An 18,180-nucleotide genomic window follows, 5' to 3' on the forward strand; every position below is an offset into this window, starting at 1 on the left:
TACACTTCTTGTAGATCAATTGTTTTATTTCAGCCTGACGATACACGTATGGCAGGAGACAAATTGTCGAACAATTACTAAAATGAAACTACAATGTACCGTTACGATGTACATAAAAACTTACATGATATATTTCAAGTTGCTTAATAAATATTCCGGGATAAATTGTAACAATAATTCACATGTAAGTAAAACGATCTATATAGTTGTAGTTTCAATTTAATGTCGAGTATTTTTTATTGAAACTGACGTTGTGGGCGAGTTGTTTTAAGTTCTATTAAAGGAATTCGTTTACATTCGTAATCTGTACATGGATGATCGTATTACATTATAATCAGGCAGAGCCTCGACTGGGCCAACAGCTGCAATGACCGGACACTGATCGTAAATGTATTTCATACCGACATCGTGAATAGTTTTAGCCGTTACGCTCTGAAAAGAATTTTTCGTTACAGAAAGTTTATAAAAGATGATTAATATATATAAACATTACTTACATCTATCCTGGCCTCAAGTTCGTGAAGAGGTATACGTCTGTTGTAGCAGAGCATCTGTCGACCGATGTCTTCGCAAATCGCGGTTGTTCCATCTAATTGAAGAAGCATGTTTGTTTTGAGAATGTTTTTCGCGCGTTCTACTTCCTTTTCAGTGACCGACACGCATAATCTCATCCATTCAGACTGAATGTTTTCAACGAAGTCCTCGCACTTCATGGGATCGCATACATAATACACGCCCCATAGACCAGTATCCTATAAAGGAGAAACACTTGGAGAAAATAGCTCGCTTTGTAACATCATTCTATAAGAATAGCGTGTACTTTGTAGCATGTGTTGAAACTTTGATAACTGTGGCACATTCCTAAAAATGCTGCAGCTTGAGCCAAGTGATTCGCGTTGTTTACGCCACCTCCTTGGCTGCGATCCCACGCTCCCATTAAAGTGTTTGCAACCATAAGAGGAATGTTGTCTGCGTCGACCCATCCAGCGCCTACAACAAAATGTCTATAAATTCCTAATATTTAATAACACTGGACAACATTAAAATTTGTTGAACAGTGTAATAGAGATGCAGGTAAATAAAAGTTTCAGTACCTTCAACAGCAATAGCTATATGCGCAAGAGGAATGCTGTCATCGCGAACTCTAATTTCAGAGCCAGTGTAACGACATGGTACATCTATACGTGGAATTTCATCGTAGTGCGGTCCTGTCATTTTACCAAAGTGTTTGTCGGCTAATTCTACTAGGGCATTATGTTCTACACCACCGGCTCCTGCTAGAACGAATCTGAGAAAAAGAAATAAATTTGAGTGTGCATGTATAATAGAAATATAATGGAAACATGTCATTTACAATTACCTTGGTGGACCATAGTATGTCCTTACATAATCTAGAAGATCTTTTCTTGTAATGCTCTTGATATTTTTGGTGGGTCCTAAAATTGTCCTGCCCAGAGGAGTTCCTTGGTAAGCACTACTGTGCAAGTGATCGAAAACAACTTCTTGAAGGTTTGTTTCAACCTCCTGCATCTCTCTCAAAATGACACCACGTTCTCTTTCAATCTCGTTTTCGCCAAGTTTAGAATTTTGAATGATATCGCTTAAAATTTCTATAGCTTTTGGTACGTCTTGCGACAAACACTTAGCATAAAATACTGTCTGTTCTCTGCTTGTATAGGCATTCAAGTGAGCGCCCATATTCTCAATTTCTAATTCTAAATCAGTTTGAGAACGTTTGGTAGTCCCCTTTTGATATTAATAGATTCGATTAATACTTTACATACCTATGTTCGACTTAGGAATAGGATAGTATAATTCACCTTGAAAGCCATATGTTCCATGAAGTGAGCCACGCCATTGTTTTCGTCGTTTTCAAAACGACTGCCAGAATCAATCCATAGCCCTACTGTGGCTGTTGGTGCACCAGTGTCTTCGCTTGCAATCCTCATACCACAATCTAGAGTTGTCACTTTGGTTATAGGCTGATTGAGAAGGATTTCTTTCAGAGAAGATGCTGTAGACCTCCATTGCTTTTGTGTCTATGAAATAATCATTGAAATTAGTACCAAAATTCACTTACAAGGAGAGATTTTCTAGTGATTCAAAAGTAAACATAAGTAAAGTGTAAGTATATCAGCATGTCAATCAATTGTATCTTGGAACTGTCTAAATTCAGTTGCAGCAAATCACTGTAACACTGTCTTTGGAGTGAGCCGAATATATCGAGGTTATAATATTTTGACACAAGTATTCCACCGTGTACAGTAAAATTCAATTCAGGCAGCCATGCTTATTGTCATTTAAACAGTAATTCATTATGTCTTTTTTGTTTTTCTAATATTTTCAATTTTCTTCCCATTACGTAAGGAGGAAATAAAGTCCACGAATATTAAATCTCGACAAAATGCTGCGAATATCATAGATCTGTTGCAAACTATTCCAATGATGTTCGAGAAATGGTAAACTGATAATTTGATTACCTTTATGACACTAGATTTATTGCTGTAAGTCCGCAACGCGGAACTAACTTTTAACAGACGAATCGCCATTTTTTCGATTTCCTCGCAACTCGCAACTGCTCGCAGCGCAAGCGCAACTGCCTGATCTTACACGAAGAGAGCTCCTACTTCTATGTTACATGTCTAGTAATGGAACCTACGCCTGCACGCTTTTCTTACTCCCTAAGCTGGCACATACATTCCCAGCAATGAAAATTTCTATATCGACCCTCGCTAACGGATCAAGTCGCGGCTCTAGAGGTATGGAGAAATAAGACCCATTATTGTACAATGGTTCTTGTTTCTACTCGTGTGAATCTGGCTCACCAATATTAATGAACCGTAGCTCAAAAAATTGCTCTTTAATTAGCCATAATTGGTCATCAATTAGTTTTAATTGCTCACTGATCCTTTTCGAGAAATATCCAAAAAACTTTTTTGAAACGCCTAGAGACTTTTATGAAAGGTTCGAGACTTTTAATAATACGAAATTTTTGAAATAATGGATAAAACATACTGTATGACCTACCAAAGAATTACTGATTATTATTCTGTGATTACTTTTAATTGCTTAATTCTACTTTTCAAGAAATTGCCTAAAAATCATCACGCGGTTGTGACTCCCTGAAACGTCCAACGATAAACGCAAAGTAGGTCGAAAGTATAAGCCTGTCATTGGAATTGAGATAAGTAGAAATTGTACAAGTACATTATATAGGGTGTTATGTTAACACCCGGAAAGGAGTGATTCCTGAGGTTATTTGAAGTAACTTTTTCCACAAGGAAAATGCAATCCGCGGCAGCCCAGCCAACGAGAGCGCACGAAACCCAGTTCCACTCATTGGCTCGACCGTCTCGAGTTAGCTGATCTCGCCTCTAATTGGTCAGTGCTTTTCGTCAATAACTCGTAAACAAAGCCGCGGATTGTATTTTCGCTAAGGAGAAAGTTACTCCAAATGACCTCAAGAGTCACCCCTTTCCGGGTTAACATAATCATTGGTCACCCTGTATGTATATACTATCGTGAAGCAAATGTCTTACTATGGTGAGGCATGACATGTATGTACAGTAGTTTTCTGTTCTATCTATTTTATACTTTTTGATACTAACATACATAATTGGAGCGTGGTCAGTCCCTTTCAACTAAGATATTTTCTGATTAAAACTGTTATCACTGAATTTTCTTGAAATATCGAAATGGCGAAATTCGATCTGACATCACGTATAGGTCAATATCTAGATCGACATTTAGTATTTCCCCTTTTGGAGTTCTTATCTGCAAAACAGGTATAATATGCAAAAAGATCATTTAGCCATATGTGTTTTTTGGTTATAATTATACTTTTCAGATTTACGATGAGGATGAATTGCTCCAAGCAAAGCTCGATATTCTTAGCAAGACGAATATGATAGATTATACTATCGATATCAGAAAACAACTTTATCCTAACTTGGAAGTACCAGAGGTAGGACTAATTGTCATGAGTGTTTTACTGAGAGATGTGCTAGTTAGTTTAAAATTTGTCTCCTAAAATTTAATGAACCAGTTATATGTTTTGTTTGGAATTCTGCACAATTACAAAGAGATGTGTGTGTTACACAATTACAAAGATTTTGGTTGTAGGAGTTAAAAGCACGTCGACAAGAGGTTCTTCAGGAACTTGGTATTTTACAAAATAATGTATCAGTTGTTGTTGCTCTTATGAATAATGAGGAAGTTATGAAGAAGATGGAAAATATGCGAGACTCTAAAGCATTAAATAACTATCTGACTCAAGAATCTGATGTAAGTAAATATTAAAATTAAAGCATTAAACATTCATTAATTATATTGATGAAGAATTATATGCTAGAAAATATAATATTATTTTACTAAAAAATATCTTCATCAAAATAATGTATTACACTATAAGTGTATAATTTATTTACTATATGTTAATAGTTTAGAGTGGAAATGATGGATAGTTTTGTGAAGTTAGCAAAATATCGTTATGAATGTGGCAACTACTCTGTTTCGACGTCATATTTATATTTCTATATGCTTATAATGCCGCCAACAGATAAGGTATGATTGCAGCGAGTCTAATGTGTGTACAATTATTTTTGAAAAACTAGTGGTTTTTTTTATAAATAGCATCGTTCATTTTCAGAATTATTTGAATGTTCTTTGGGGCAAATTGGCATCAGAAATTTTAGTACAAAACTGGGAAACTGCATTAGAGGATGTGAACAAGCTAAGAGAATATATTGATAGTAATGTTATAGGAAATTCTCTTCAAATATTACAACAGCGAACATGGCTCATTCATTGGAGCTTATTTGTATTTTTCAATCATGTGAAAGGTAGAGATTTGATCATAGAAATGTTTCTGTATAGACCACAGTAAGTATACATTTTTGTCGCTGATATATTGTGAACAATGTATCAAATACAGAAAGAAAAATTAAATTTTATATAAAAATTTTAGTTACCTAAATGCTATTCAAACAATGTGTCCTCATATATTGAGATATTTAGCAGCAGCTGTCATTGTCAATCGTTCTAGGCGATCTATATTGAAAGATCTTGTAAAAGTAATACAACAGGTATAGAAAGTTTTATTTATATAACTGGTACTATTTACTTTTATAATATGTAACATATCATCATCTTGCTTTATCTTCTTTCATCTTATTAATAGGAATCGTATACATACCGTGACCCAATTACAGAATTTTTGGAACATCTATATGTCAATTTTGATTTTGATGGAGCAAGGCAAAAATTGCAAGAATGTCAAACAGTTGTATTTAATGACTTTTTCTTGATTGCATTATTAGGTGAATTTGTAGAGAATGCTCGTTTAATGATCTTTGAAACATTCTGTCGTATTCATCAGTGTATCAGCATCGGGTACAGTAACATAATTTTTCACATATATTACAAGTAAGAGAGGGAGACATTTCGAATATTTGTACAATATATTTTTGTCTTATAGAATGTTAGCAGAGAAATTAAATATGAAAGCAGATGTAGCAGAATGTTGGATCGTCAATTTAATACGTAATGCAAGATTAGATGCCAAAATAGACAGTAAACTAGGTCATGTTGTGATGGGTGGACAACCTGCATCACCATATCAACAACTAGTTGAAAAAATTGAAACACTGAGTGTGCGAAGTGAAGCGTTAGAAAACTTGATTGAACGTAAACTGAAAGCTAAAAATCAAGATCCCGTAAGTATAATGTGGAACTAACTACATAAGGTCAGTATCATTCATAATCATTTTTCACACATCAGCGTTTTCCTTGGTTTCAGTCATTTAATTAATTCAAATTAATTCTCTTCGTCGTTTTGTTTTGGAAACTTCAATTAGGTTCTTCAATCATTTTTCATTCACTTTCTTTTTTAATTATTGCATTGTTAATTTATGCATTTCACTCTCGTATAATATAAAGTAACATATATAGAATACGTAAGATATTATGCAGTGATCGAGTAAATCTGTACATAAAACCAAAAAACGTTGTTTTTCCAAATATTTTAAATTGTTTTATTTACATATGTTATAAAAAAACTAAATTTTTTTACAGTACAAAAATTCTTGGAATCTGGATTTGTAAAGAAGGCATGGATACCGTTAAAGAAGGCATTTGAAGTACCTTCAAACGTAAGCTGAACATTAACAACACACAGCAGATATAGCAAAACTACACAATAATATATTCGTGAATATGTTTTTATTCTCACAATTTTGGTAAAAAACTGAATGATAGAATAAAAATATATTTGCGTGAATATAATGTATTCATATACATTGCGATACAAATACTATTTCTAGTAACATATACATCTGCAGCAAGAACAATTTATATACTTTCCACATCGAAATTTTTTAATATATATTCGAAAAGGAACCTATTTATTCTATAATTAAACAATTCTGAAAATTCCATAACTTCAAACGTTTTGAAGAAAATTTTATTACACATTTTGAAATACATTTGAAAATAAACTCCTTTTGAAAGTACTGTTTTAATCATTATTATCGATGTCATTTCTTCGTAAAAACAAAAAATGAGGAATACAAGATGAATAATGGTGTATATAAAATGGCATGTACAAAAAAAGACTAAATTTTAAAAAATTAGTATATCATGATATGTGCCAAGAGATTGTTCAAATCTATTTGTTACGTAAATAAGAAGTTCAGACCAGTATAAGAATCATGATCGATACAATATTGTAAGACACTTCTCCAGTATGGATCTTGAACTAAAAGTCTTGGATTTCCAAGAATTATTACTAAAGCACGAGCACGTGTAATTGCAACATTCAGTCTTCGGGGACAAGCAACAAATCCAAGAGAATATTTATCATCTCCACAAATTTTCAGAGAAGACCGAACAGCCGAGATGATGATAACATTACGCTCTTGACCTTGAAATCCTTCGACACTACTAATTTTTGGTAACTCCACATCAAATTGCATAAGTAAATCACGAATTTCGAGAACCTATGAAAAAAAAATTGGAATAAATAAGATATAAATTTACATTTATTTTCGAAATTCTCAAATCTTAAATGTTTAACCTGTTTTTGGTAAGGAGTTATAATTCCAATATCATTCGGCAGAAGACCACATTCGTACAGTTTCAGTACATAAAGATATACCTGCGTAGCCTCTTCAGGGTTATACCAGCTAGGACTATCGTAGTCTTTACAATTTTCTCCAGCTATACCATGAAAAACTATGGCTGGTGGTAATCCTTCTTTTGTTGGTAATTCGGTAGCTAATGTGCGTAAAAGATTTGCTTCTTTACTATTTTCAGAGGATACCTACATTGTTTGATTAGATCTCTATTAATAATTTATAAAGTATAATTTTAACAGCATATAATATTATTATATCCATACATACATGTGGTTTTAATTCGCAGTCATAAAACATGGAACTTGATAACTCAACAATTTCTGGTAAACTTCGATAATTAATGATTAATTTTGTGACAAGACGTGGATCATAATTAGTTTGAAAACCATTAGGATCTTTTTGATATGGAAAATGTCGTAATAATCTCACTAAAAATGATTCATCTAAGCCAAAATATTTAGCTATGTTACTTTGTACAACTGGGCCGAGTTGTAATGGATCGCCTGCGAGCACTACTTGCCCATAATCGGAATGTATAAAATTCAGTGGAATCATAATTTCTGGTTCTGTTGCCTGTCCAGCTTCGTCAACTAGCACATGAGTGAAATGTCCATGAGGAAAACCTATGTTGTGCAATATTCCTAGTGCGATACATGTACCAATAGTAATTCTATGTCGTCCAAGTATGCTCATAGTACAATTTAATCTTGGCCCTACTCCATTATATTTTCTTCTTTCATGTGTCCCCTCTTCTGCTAATTCTGCAGTAGCACAATATGGCAATAACTTGTCAGGTATTAAATCACTGCCTATACAGTGATGAGCTACAAGCCGTACCTATTAAACATACAAACTGTAAATAATGATCGAGTTGACTTTATTTATTCATACTATTATAGTAAGAATGAGACTATACAAATTAATGTTTTTTAAGGAGGTATTCTAACCGAGAAGTTTGAAGAAAATTTACCTTCTTCTTAATCTCTTAGTTTCTTAAAAAATAGGGTTTCGAAAACATATGATTTAAACGGTATGTCTTAAAATTCACAAAGAAATACTACTATCAGAATACCCCCTTAATGAAACACAAGCAAATTTGATTGTCATGATTTTGAACTTAATTTGTATATGAAATACCATGTCACCAGGTTTAAGAATTTTACTATCTAACAGTCTTTCAGCTATTAGATTGGCTGAACTATTAGATGGTGTTGCAATTAATAGTCGACTGCTTGGCATTGTTGAAAATATCTGCACAATTGCTTCGCAAAGCGTAATAGTTTTCCCAGTACCAGGAGGTCCAAATATTACATAAGGTAATGGTCGTGCATGTCCTTTCAGTATGTTCCTCACAGCTTCCTTCTGATAGTAATTCAAACTTTTGTTGAACCAAATCAATTTTCGTTTTCTCACTTGAGAAATATATGGTTCCAACTCAGTATTTTCAGAAAGGATTGATGTTATCGGCTTTGAATTTTTGTCTGGACTGATTTCTGTTGATTTGACATTAAATAACCTTTCTACAACTGATATTTTGTTGGATGAGGTTGAAGTATTACTAGATCTATTACTCATGGATGTATTAGTACTTGTACAAGAAGACTCTGATGATATAGAATCAGTTTTTTGATGAGTCATCAGCTTTGGGATTATCTCACTTGATAATTCATCTTCTTCAAGATTCAATTGAGAGTCTTTTTCAGTTACACAAGTTGGAAATAAAAAGTTCAGTCCCAAACGATTAGTAGCTATATTAATCGCATTATGACATCGCTGTAGAGTAGTTTGGGAACATTTAAACGTCACCTGACACTCTTCACTATTATATTCTTCATGAAATTTCTGGTGAAATTTCAAAAAAATCGCTGAACTTGTAACCTTATGTATGAACCCTTCATACTTCCGTGATCCTATTTTAAATATGAACAAACACATAAGACAAATATAAGATTTTTGTTTATAAAATTCAATATCAAGTGTTATATAAAAAAATAGTAAGAACATGCACTGCTTACACATAATGAACTAATAGCTATAAACATACCATGAGAACTATCCCATTTGAAGGATACTACAGCTTTGTCACCAATAAGAAGTGATGGACGTTTCTCAGCAAGACCAGGTACTTCCATCATCAAATATTCGCCACAAGATCTCATAATTGTACTTTCAATGCTGTATTGTTGCATATTTATTGCTTGAGTAATTTCTTCAAAGTATAGTAAAGCATGAAATCGGTCTTTATACGATTGAAATGTAAGTCTGCCTAATAAAACAGGTACAGCATTTTCTACATCATGTATACATTCGGACTGTGACTTTTTTTCATTCAAACATGACAATATTAAATCCCAATAACGCTTAGGTACTTTGAATATTGCATTACGTACTTTAATAAATGATGGTGGTTTACATGGCCGAATGCCTGGAATATATGTTGATTGATCCCATTCATCTATATCAGGTATATGATATTTTTTGCTTGCTGTATTATTACTGATGTTAGAGTATATTTTCTTTTCTGTATTTATAGGTTTAACTGTTATACGAAACACTCTTCCAATTTCAAAATCTTTAAAGTTAAAAGTAAACAGTTCTTCACTTATACCAACAAATTTTGCTTTACATTTAAATATATAAGTCAATGTAGTCGAAGGATTTAATACCAAATTTGTATTGGGTTTTATTGGCTGCACTAATTCTAGTTGTGACTGAGCTTTCTTTATCATGAAACAACCTCTTTTTAATACACGGGGTATGTCACTCGTGTTTTCTATTGTAACAGATATTTTCTTTTCTTCTAACACGTTTAGATCAATATTTAAGTTATCAGTGATTACTATTCCATATTTATCTTTCAAAAGTTCATTCAAATTTTGTTTTGTTACAGGTGTATTACATATTGTTGGTAGAATATTTTTTCTTGAAACCTAAAATATAAATCTTTTCTCTATCACATTGAATATTATTAATACTTTTAATATGTTTGTTGTCTCAGACTTTTGAGAACTTAATAAAACAAAAATAAATATAAACTTTCAAACTTACTTGAACTATTGGAACAACAGACAATGACCGCCATGTATAAAATCCTTGGTCACTTTCAATACTGTCACTGATTACTTTATCTCCAACACAAGGATTATAACCTGAATCACATATTCTTTTATTAAATACAATTTCTTTATCGATAGCACCAATTTCTTTAACAGAGTCATAACTGGTTATGGTTCCTAGGTCCAACTTTGATCGTAAACATTGTATTTTTCTTATCTTTAAAATCTCTTCATTCAAATCAGAACTGTCACTACTAGTCTTCACATCTGCTTCTATCTGTAACCAATCTCCAATTACAGGAACAAACTCTGATTGTACGTTGTTCAAATTAACAGATATGCGATTCGGTTCAATGATTAACTGTCGGTTTTGGCATTCTACTACTTTGCCGACCATACATTTACTAAATATATCTGTTTCATTAAATTCTACTTGAGATTCTGCAACCATATCATCCCATGATTCATCTACTACATAAATAATTTTTTTTATTTTATAATCATTCTCTTGATCTTCTTTCAAGCTTAAATAATAAACCTTATCACCTATTTTTAAATTATTTACTGTACAGTCTTCTGTTACATCATATATATATAAATTATCAACCATAACATAATCAGTTGAAACAAAAGTAACTTTCCCAGTTTTGTAAGAACCATCATTCTTATTAAAGTATTCCTCTTTTTGTATATCTTCCTTCATACTTTCAATGCGAGCTATAACATCGTTAATTTCATCTATATCATTACTTTTAGTGGATAATTTATCTCCTACAACGTACTTTGCAAAGTTATATAATAACGACAACATGTTCAATTTCTATTATTTCTATCCATATACCTGTAAATGTCATTGTAATTAATACTTCAATAGAACATCAAGAACTAAATGTTAATAGTTAATACATACCGATCAATTGGCTGATACCTCCACTCTGTTGCTTTAATATAATCTAATTCCTTCCTCAATGACTGAACACGTTTTAGGTGCAACTCTTGAAGTAAAAGTCTCTTTTCCCTTCGTTCTTGTAATTTAGAATTCATCTGATTTAAGATTGTCCATGTTTGATTTCCATTAGAAGTTAGTTCTGAATCCTGAGATCCGGACGCTCTCTGCCCTGATGAATGTCCCAAAGTACCAGATGACAAAGCAGAAGAATTCATAATTTTACATTAGGAGACATTGAAACGAATATGATTTCTGAAGATACATAACTATACTCTCTGAGTTCTGAGTAACACTGAGCAGCTCTGAGGTGCCACAAACTAAAGCACCCTATGCTACGTTTATGTACTTGCTTGGAGCTCACCTAACCCACTTAAATATGCCTGAGTACTGAGCAATAGTGAACATGAGTATGTATTACATATGTATCGAACCTCTGGTTATTATAGCACATGTACATATGTACAGTCGTCTCTTAATTCAAGAACTTCTTCTTCTCCAATCCAAGAATTCTATTGCACGACCACCTTCGTGCAGTTGCTTTAGAAACAGAACTAGAGATGATCACGTGAGCAGAACGTATCCAGCGAGCTCTATGGTAAGCGTCCATACGGTCGAGAAACCTAGACCCTCTTGTTTTACCGTGTTTGCGGTCTCACTCATTTCGCGCATCCGTACGTACTCCATCAGAAACACGCGGCGCGATATTCAACTTGTACTTTTCGCCTCGTGGGATTCTCAACCTTTGCCAGCGAATTTGCGAACGATACTCGATGCACATTAAGATATGTTTCGAATGTATGAACTAACATTAATAATAAATAATTATATGACAATTTATATATATATTAATTGGTATACAGTAATGAGACATACTCCTGCATGTTTTTTTTTTATTCCTTAAGGTGACGCGCACATCTCCATCATTTTACTGTGCACCCAATCCACAGTGAATCCTGTCTCAACAGTGAATCGTCAGCCAGTCAGAATAAAGAAAATTTCTGTACCGACTCTCGTTAACGAATCAAGCTACGGTCTGAAGGTGTGCAAAAGTAAGACCTATTATTGTATTTGTACCAAGTTAAATCATTGTATTAGATATACGTGCGTACGTGCTTAAAGTATATCAAGTTATTCTACACGCATACTACACGCATACAAGCTCTTGTCAGTGAGATCTTAGGTTCACTAGAGCACCTAGTGAGCAAAATCAGAATTGCCTTATTAAGATCACAGGAGTGGGGATGGCGTCAGACCACCTTTTATTCTTACACCGTGGTTTATATTTAATACATATATGTGTGTGTGTACACATGTACATGTTGTTCTCTGTAATGCGAGTGTGTGAATCAATCATTAAATATCACGGCATAAGAAAGGACTCTCATTTTTGTCGTTCCGCTGTTTCGTTGTTTCGCCACTAGAGAAATTATCTACGTACACATTCATATGTACTAATTTGTGTAGAGTATGATGCATCTACGTTGCAAGGCTGCATGCATACATACGTGTATGTATTTATATAGATACGATTGTGTTATATATTTATATTTTTAAGTGAAATGTAAATTGTACAAATTTTGATTCCTATTTTATCTTTGGAATTTCTTACATTAAAAACTATTTCAAGTAATATTAATTCAATACATTTAGTCTTTGTCGTACGTCGAATTTATGAACATCTAATTGTATTTAGACTTTTAAGCTTACTAAGAAATTTTCATTGAAATCTATATTTTCGTCCATTTTTAGGTCGAAATTTGTTTTCTAAATAACTGCGTTTTAAAAAAGCTATAACCAATCATAATACAATATATGAAAAACTGTATATGATTGGTTGTGTTTTTGACACTTTGACGTCTGTCTATATCGTAGTATGGGTCATATGATACTGTCATTCAGCGGAACAAGAAATTTGTAAATTATCAAATATTGTTCCTGTTAAAAGTTGTTACGTGCCTTATATATGCACAAGTGAGTCAAAGTTACGTTATTGAATATTGAAACAGTTCCATATATCGTGCAACAATGTCGTTTTTTCTCAGTCCACTTTCAACACCAGTAGGTCAGAAGATAGGTAAGTTTCTTATTTATCTTTGTTTAAGTATATTACATATATTAATCAATTAAATATACGCAAAGAATTAATTTATAAGTATTACGTAAATAGCTTTTTCTGGTCGTATATCAACATGTTTCAATGTCTGTATTTTACGAACTTGTTCTAATAATGTACATATATGATATCTTTAATTATAATCTATCAAATATTTTACATAAAAGATAAGTAAAAATTATTTATGCATATAATAACTGTCTGCTTTATTACAGAGCAAGCTACAGATGGTAGTTTGCCAAGTGAGAATTGGACTCTTAACATGGAAATTTGTGATATTATCAATGAAACAGAGGATGGGCCAAGAGATGCAATTAAAGCAATTAAGCGTAGACTCAATCAATCTGCTGGAAAAAATTATACTATATTCATGTATACTCTCACTGTTAGTATTTAAATATGTGGTATTATTTTTATATTTTGAACAAGATAAATACAGTATTTTTTATATTATAAAGTAATTTGAAATGTATTTATTTTTTTATTTAAGTAATAATTCATGCTTACAGATATTTGATAAGAATTTTAATTCGTTTTTGTAAACTAGTAATTGCTTATATTTATGTAGGATCAGGTTTTGAGAAATTAACTCCCGCAATATTATACTTACGTATCAAATATAGATTAATAGAACAAAAATGAAATAATGATATAAAGTAAAAAATAAAGAAATATCCTACATTTATATATGTATATAATGAAATTCAGCACTATCTTTTAATTGTACTTTGTTAATATAATATATATACTTATAGCAACGATAACATGCATGGATTTTCATAAAATAATATTGATGAATTCAGGTACTGGAAACATGTGTAAAAAATTGTGGGAAATGTTTTCATTCTCTTGCTTGTTCACGAGATTTTGTACAAGAACTCGTTCAACTAATTGGCCCAAAAAACGAGCCACCAACTGCAGTACAAGAGAAAGTTTTGAGTTTGATTCAAACATGGGCAGAAACTTTCCGTCATCAGCCACATACGCAAGGAGTTGTAAGAGTCTATCAAGAATTAAAAGTAAGAGGTATACAGTTTCCAATGACAGATTTGGATGCTTTGGCCCCTATTATTACACCAGAAAGAGTAAGACTGTCATAATATTAAGAAATTACGAATCAATTAGAATACAACTTTTTATTCTTCATGCGTAATTACTATTATAGAGTGTACCTGAGTTGGAGCAGAGTAATGTTAACGTTCCCACAGCTGAACAACAATCTGTATCTTCGACGACGCAAGTTCAACAATCTCAAATTCCACCATCGCTACAAGTGACTCAGTTGAACGAACATCAGATGGCTAAATTACAAAGCGAACTTGATTTTGTACAAGAGAACATGCGCGTTTTATCAGAAATGTTGGCATACTTTACAAGTTCGGATCAAAGTAACAATCAACAACCAGATGCTGCAGATCTAGAACTCCTAACTGTACGTATATATTGTACAGAATATGTATGAATGTATCATATACTATACAATCTTTCATTGATTTTTATAAATTATATTGAAATAATTCCATGTTGTAGGAATTACATTCAACATGTAAATTGATGCAAGAACGAGTTGTTGATTTAATTGGAAAACTAGCACATGATGAAATGACAGCAGAATTATTGCGCATTAACGACGAATTAAATAATTTGTTTTTACGTTATTTACGATATACAAAAAATGTAGCAGTGGCTGCTAGAACCATTTTAGCACAAACAATTGGTCACCCACCAAATGGTGATTCTATGACAGCTTCTAAGAAACAAGAAGCAGATTCACTTATAGATTTATCTGATGAAACTGATGCTTTGGAGAAGAAGGTAACAGGAATGGGTAAGTACATTTTATTCGTATTGAATAGAGAGGTACATATGAGGTACATGATAACTTCATGTCACATTAAATTGTAGGTATATCTGAAAGTAGCGATAAAAATAGAACTGAACGCAAGGAAAGGAAGGAAGGTGATAATGATGAATTTGATATGTTTGCACAGTCGCGCAACGCAACATATGAAACGACAAAGAACAGGTTTCTAATATTAACATAAACTTTTTGAATTTTTCTAGGAATTCTATAGTATCTATCATTAACTTATATTTATTACAGTGGTAGCAAGTATGAGGACAATTTGGAGCAGGTGAGCGGAGGAAGCCTCAATACCGCGATCCTCAATCGCAATAGTCCTAAATATCCTCATCAGAATGCTTCTACAGTTGCTTCTACTACTGCTACTTCTGTGCGTAAACCCTACCCTTACTACATTCATTATTGCAAAGCATTTAGCTAATAGAAGTATATTATATTTTTTATTTACTCACAAAAAGTAAGTTTACTACGAATACTAAAGGTGCTCTTTTAAATTTTAATTAATCTTTTTATTGTTGAAATGTTATTATGCACATTTAAATCACTCGGTTATAAATTTATACAATAAGCTTTAAAATTATCTGTCCTAATAAAAGGTAAGGATATCACAATTTATTGGTTTTTATAATAAAGTCAGTCATCACGTTTTTTTCAGTCCAATAAATCCAGAGTTGCTTACTTTTGATGCATAGCTTTTTAGAGCATGGAAAGTTCAATTTTATTTCTTACGTTTCCTTATGCTTTATTTTTGCCTATATATGTGCATATATTTACTTGTTTCTGTTGTATTTTGTTTAATGTGTTCGTTCTTATTTTATGTTCTCTTTGTTTTGATATATAGCTGAACCGGGAGTCTGAATTTAATGAAATGGCAGCCTGGTTAGACCACACGGTGAGTTATGTGTAGTGCAAATGTTGTTTTGTTTGTGAAATTCGATTGTTATACTATAATTGTTCAGAAATTATGTAATGCCATGTCATCGCTTTCGAATATTTTTAAAAAATGTTTTATATTACTCCATACAGTAAACTACAATCTATACCTGTAGAATATAATTCATATTTATTAATAGTTTTTCTCTTTTTTCTTTTTAGCCAGGAGCACATGGCGATCAGGAATCATTAACATCGTCCGAATTTGAACGTTTTTTGGCAGAACGAGCAGCTGCGGCTGAAGCTTTACCAACTTTGCCTACAACTACTACCACTACCGGAAGTACTACCAATTCCGGAAATTCAAACATTCAGCGTCAAATTAATAAAGATCAGGATAAATCTTTATTTGCTCTTTAAATACTGCTTTAACGCTTACATTTCTTATACAGAAGGTAAACATTCATTTTGAAATGATTCAGTCATCGGAGATCTCTGATAAATTAATGTTTCTAACATCTTCGGTATTTTTGAAACATTAAAAAATTGAATTCGGAATAAAAAGAAAATGTTACAGAAGAGGAACGCTATCCGCTTGTATGTACTTAAAAATGTAATTGACACTATGCGACCGTAAATTAGCATTTCTTTATGATGTAAAAATTTCATAATAACGAGTAACTTATTTTACATATAAAAATTATCGTTACGTATAAATGTTATACGAGTATATAACATGAACATAGAAATACTAATTTATGTTATCTGTATGTATGAAATATAACACATTATATCAAAAATAACATTTATGTCGCAATGTGTTGTATCTCATACCTTGAAATGTCACATGAAAACTAATAATTTATAACCATTGCATTTTTCCGACTTGCAAACCGAATGCAAAAGCGGCAAATATTTCTTTAAATGATTAACTTTAATCGAACTATAGACGAAAGTATTTTTCTATGTTAAATTGAACTGTGTCTTTATTATTTGATATTATGTATAAATATGATATGTATTTACTAATGTAGTAATTTTTATTTTCATAAGAGTATTATTGTCATAGAGTAATATAAATTTATTATTGCTAGTATCGTTACAATCATGTGTACTGCTATTGCAAGTAATTATGTAATACGTTCTGAAGCTATGCTATAGGAATAACATTGACACCAAGCAATTCTTATGTTTGTGATTTTAAAAGTACAGTTTCATTTCAACGAAATGGTCAATACGATAAATAGAATCACGATTATTTATGCAATTTTATGAATGTGATAATAAAAAGGAAAAAAGAATGCAAAATAATAATTATAGAAGATTATCTTCGAATGTTTGAATTTATAAAATTATGAACTAAATTGTATTCTTTTCAATGGTGAATATTTTATTTTAAAATGAAATACTAAAATATTTTTGCTAATAATGTATTACTTTGAAGAAATAGTAACTATCACCATAGCATTAAGTGCACTAAGTTTTATTATGGTAGAATGTACATAAGCTTACACTTTTTTCATATTTATCATACATCGGATACGTATGTAAATCAAAACCTAAAAGAACAAAAATTTCTTTACTTTTGTCAACTGAATTGACGGGTCATGTGCAGGGCAGCGTTTCGTAACTGCATGCTTGCTTTACCGTGTCTCTCGATTTAACGGATCTCGCTGTGTAGACTACTATCTCTGCTCGTGTTTTCTGTTTATTGTATTTAATAATCAAGAATACACAATAAAGCAGGATATTCACGCACGACGAATCTTATTACTTTTACGAATCGCTGAGGATGTTATCTGCTTCGTCGGTATATTTAAAATTGGTTTCCTTAAGAATAAATGTGGAATTGAAAAATTTTATTATGCCACATCAATTTTCTTATTTGTACATATACAATCAGATCTTTATTAATTTAATAACCACTTACGGAATACCCTGTATACAAGCGATTATAATCCGTTTTATAAATAATGAGTCTCAGAATTATTGCTCTATTCTATGTAAGTAATTATTTCGTTATCGCACGTAGCAAAATTAATTGTAATTAATTTGCACTTCGATGAATTTTGTTGTGCTTTTAAAATTACAAGCTTGTTATATGTTCAATGAAATTCGTTACTTGTAACATTATTTCTTAAATTACAATAAATCTTCTTAATAAGTTCCAAAATATCTTGATAAAATCCACT

The 18,180-nt window shown here is 32.0% G+C and overlaps 4 protein-coding genes across 8 annotated transcripts; 2 read left to right on the forward strand and 2 right to left on the reverse strand.

Annotated features, from left to right (window-relative positions):
* Nucleotides 1-5: 5 nt before the first annotated feature.
* UQCR-C1 (Ubiquinol-cytochrome c reductase core protein 1) lies at nucleotides 6-2,640 on the reverse strand. Its single transcript, XM_033472966.2, has 7 exons — nucleotides 2,481-2,640; nucleotides 1,821-2,039; nucleotides 1,361-1,746; nucleotides 1,095-1,288; nucleotides 821-990; nucleotides 498-752; nucleotides 6-432 (listed from the first exon to the last, which is right to left on the reverse strand). The coding sequence occupies exons 1-7, from the start codon at nucleotides 2,547-2,549 to the stop codon at nucleotides 292-294; spliced, it is 1,434 nt and encodes a 477-aa protein (XP_033328857.2). The 5' UTR covers nucleotides 2,550-2,640; the 3' UTR covers nucleotides 6-291.
* A 949-nt stretch (nucleotides 2,641-3,589) lies between these two features.
* On the forward strand, nucleotides 3,590-6,509 carry eIF3e (eukaryotic translation initiation factor 3 subunit E). 2 transcript variants are annotated; one of them, XM_033472711.2, is made up of 9 exons: nucleotides 3,590-3,785; nucleotides 3,848-3,964; nucleotides 4,123-4,284; nucleotides 4,441-4,563; nucleotides 4,649-4,881; nucleotides 4,967-5,084; nucleotides 5,180-5,391; nucleotides 5,477-5,744; nucleotides 6,073-6,509. In XM_033472711.2, exons 1-8 carry the CDS (start codon nucleotides 3,696-3,698, stop codon nucleotides 5,733-5,735), a joined length of 1,314 nt encoding a protein of 437 aa, XP_033328602.1. In that variant the 5' UTR covers nucleotides 3,590-3,695; the 3' UTR covers nucleotides 5,736-5,744; nucleotides 6,073-6,509. The 2 variants fall into 2 exon arrangements, with proteins under 2 accessions (XP_033328602.1, XP_033328601.1); XM_033472710.2 differs by having other exon boundaries at nucleotides 5,477-5,714.
* On the reverse strand, nucleotides 6,430-11,237 carry armi (probable RNA helicase armitage). Of its 2 annotated transcripts, XM_033472709.2 has the most exons (8): nucleotides 11,100-11,237; nucleotides 10,182-11,030; nucleotides 9,178-10,063; nucleotides 8,723-9,043; nucleotides 8,271-8,626; nucleotides 7,401-7,970; nucleotides 7,073-7,318; nucleotides 6,430-6,995 (listed from the first exon to the last, which is right to left on the reverse strand). In XM_033472709.2, exons 2-8 carry the CDS (start codon nucleotides 10,998-11,000, stop codon nucleotides 6,672-6,674), a joined length of 3,522 nt encoding a protein of 1,173 aa, XP_033328600.2. In that variant the 5' UTR covers nucleotides 11,001-11,030; nucleotides 11,100-11,237; the 3' UTR covers nucleotides 6,430-6,671. The 2 variants fall into 2 exon arrangements, with proteins under 2 accessions (XP_033328600.2, XP_033328598.2); XM_033472707.2 differs by having other exon boundaries at nucleotides 8,271-9,043.
* A 1,698-nt stretch (nucleotides 11,238-12,935) lies between these two features.
* On the forward strand, nucleotides 12,936-18,161 carry LOC117221639 (TOM1-like protein 2). Of its 3 annotated transcripts, none has more exons than XM_033472741.2 (9): nucleotides 12,936-13,212; nucleotides 13,467-13,636; nucleotides 14,055-14,336; nucleotides 14,417-14,683; nucleotides 14,782-15,079; nucleotides 15,157-15,277; nucleotides 15,356-15,386; nucleotides 15,957-16,007; nucleotides 16,211-18,161. In XM_033472741.2, the coding sequence occupies exons 1-9, from the start codon at nucleotides 13,164-13,166 to the stop codon at nucleotides 16,406-16,408; spliced, it is 1,467 nt and encodes a 488-aa protein (XP_033328632.1). In that variant the 5' UTR covers nucleotides 12,936-13,163; the 3' UTR covers nucleotides 16,409-18,161. The 3 variants fall into 3 exon arrangements, with proteins under 3 accessions (XP_033328632.1, XP_033328631.1, XP_033328630.1); XM_033472739.2 differs by having other exon boundaries at nucleotides 12,944-13,212; nucleotides 15,356-15,485; XM_033472740.2 differs by lacking the exon at nucleotides 15,957-16,007 and having other exon boundaries at nucleotides 12,940-13,212; nucleotides 15,356-15,485.
* The last annotated feature ends 19 nt before the right edge of the window (nucleotides 18,162-18,180 follow it).

The sequence above is a fragment of the Megalopta genalis genome, chromosome 7 (assembly GCF_051020955.1).
Source record: "Megalopta genalis isolate 19385.01 chromosome 7, iyMegGena1_principal, whole genome shotgun sequence".
NCBI classification, from domain to species: domain Eukaryota; kingdom Metazoa; phylum Arthropoda; class Insecta; order Hymenoptera; family Halictidae; genus Megalopta; species Megalopta genalis.

Coding starts and splice junctions, on each gene's coding strand:
- UQCR-C1 (XM_033472966.2), bottom strand. CDS start 2,549: ATGGCGATTCGTCTGTTAAAAGTTAGTTCCGCGTTGCGGACTTACAGC. Junction 2,040..2,480: donor ATAAATCTAGTGTCATAAAG/GTAATCAAATTA, acceptor ATTATTTCATAG/ACACAAAAGCAATGGAGGTC. Junction 753..820: donor GTTTCAACACATGCTACAAA/GTACACGCTATT, acceptor TCTCCTTTATAG/GATACTGGTCTATGGGGCGT.
- eIF3e (XM_033472710.2), top strand. CDS start 3,696: ATGGCGAAATTCGATCTGACATCACGTATAGGTCAATATCTAGATCGA. Junction 3,965..4,122: donor CTAACTTGGAAGTACCAGAG/GTAGGACTAATT, acceptor TTTTGGTTGTAG/GAGTTAAAAGCACGTCGACA. Junction 5,085..5,179: donor TTGTAAAAGTAATACAACAG/GTATAGAAAGTT, acceptor TCTTATTAATAG/GAATCGTATACATACCGTGA.
- armi (XM_033472707.2), bottom strand. CDS start 11,000: ATGTTGTCGTTATTATATAACTTTGCAAAGTACGTTGTAGGAGATAAA. Junction 7,971..8,270: donor TTCTTAAACCTGGTGACATG/GTATTTCATATA, acceptor TATGTTTAATAG/GTACGGCTTGTAGCTCATCA. Junction 6,996..7,072: donor TAACTCCTTACCAAAAACAG/GTTAAACATTTA, acceptor TTTTTTTCATAG/GTTCTCGAAATTCGTGATTT.
- LOC117221639 (XM_033472739.2), top strand. CDS start 13,164: ATGTCGTTTTTTCTCAGTCCACTTTCAACACCAGTAGGTCAGAAGATA. Junction 13,213..13,466: donor ACCAGTAGGTCAGAAGATAG/GTAAGTTTCTTA, acceptor GCTTTATTACAG/AGCAAGCTACAGATGGTAGT. Junction 15,486..15,956: donor CTTCTACTACTGCTACTTCT/GTGCGTAAACCC, acceptor TTTGATATATAG/CTGAACCGGGAGTCTGAATT.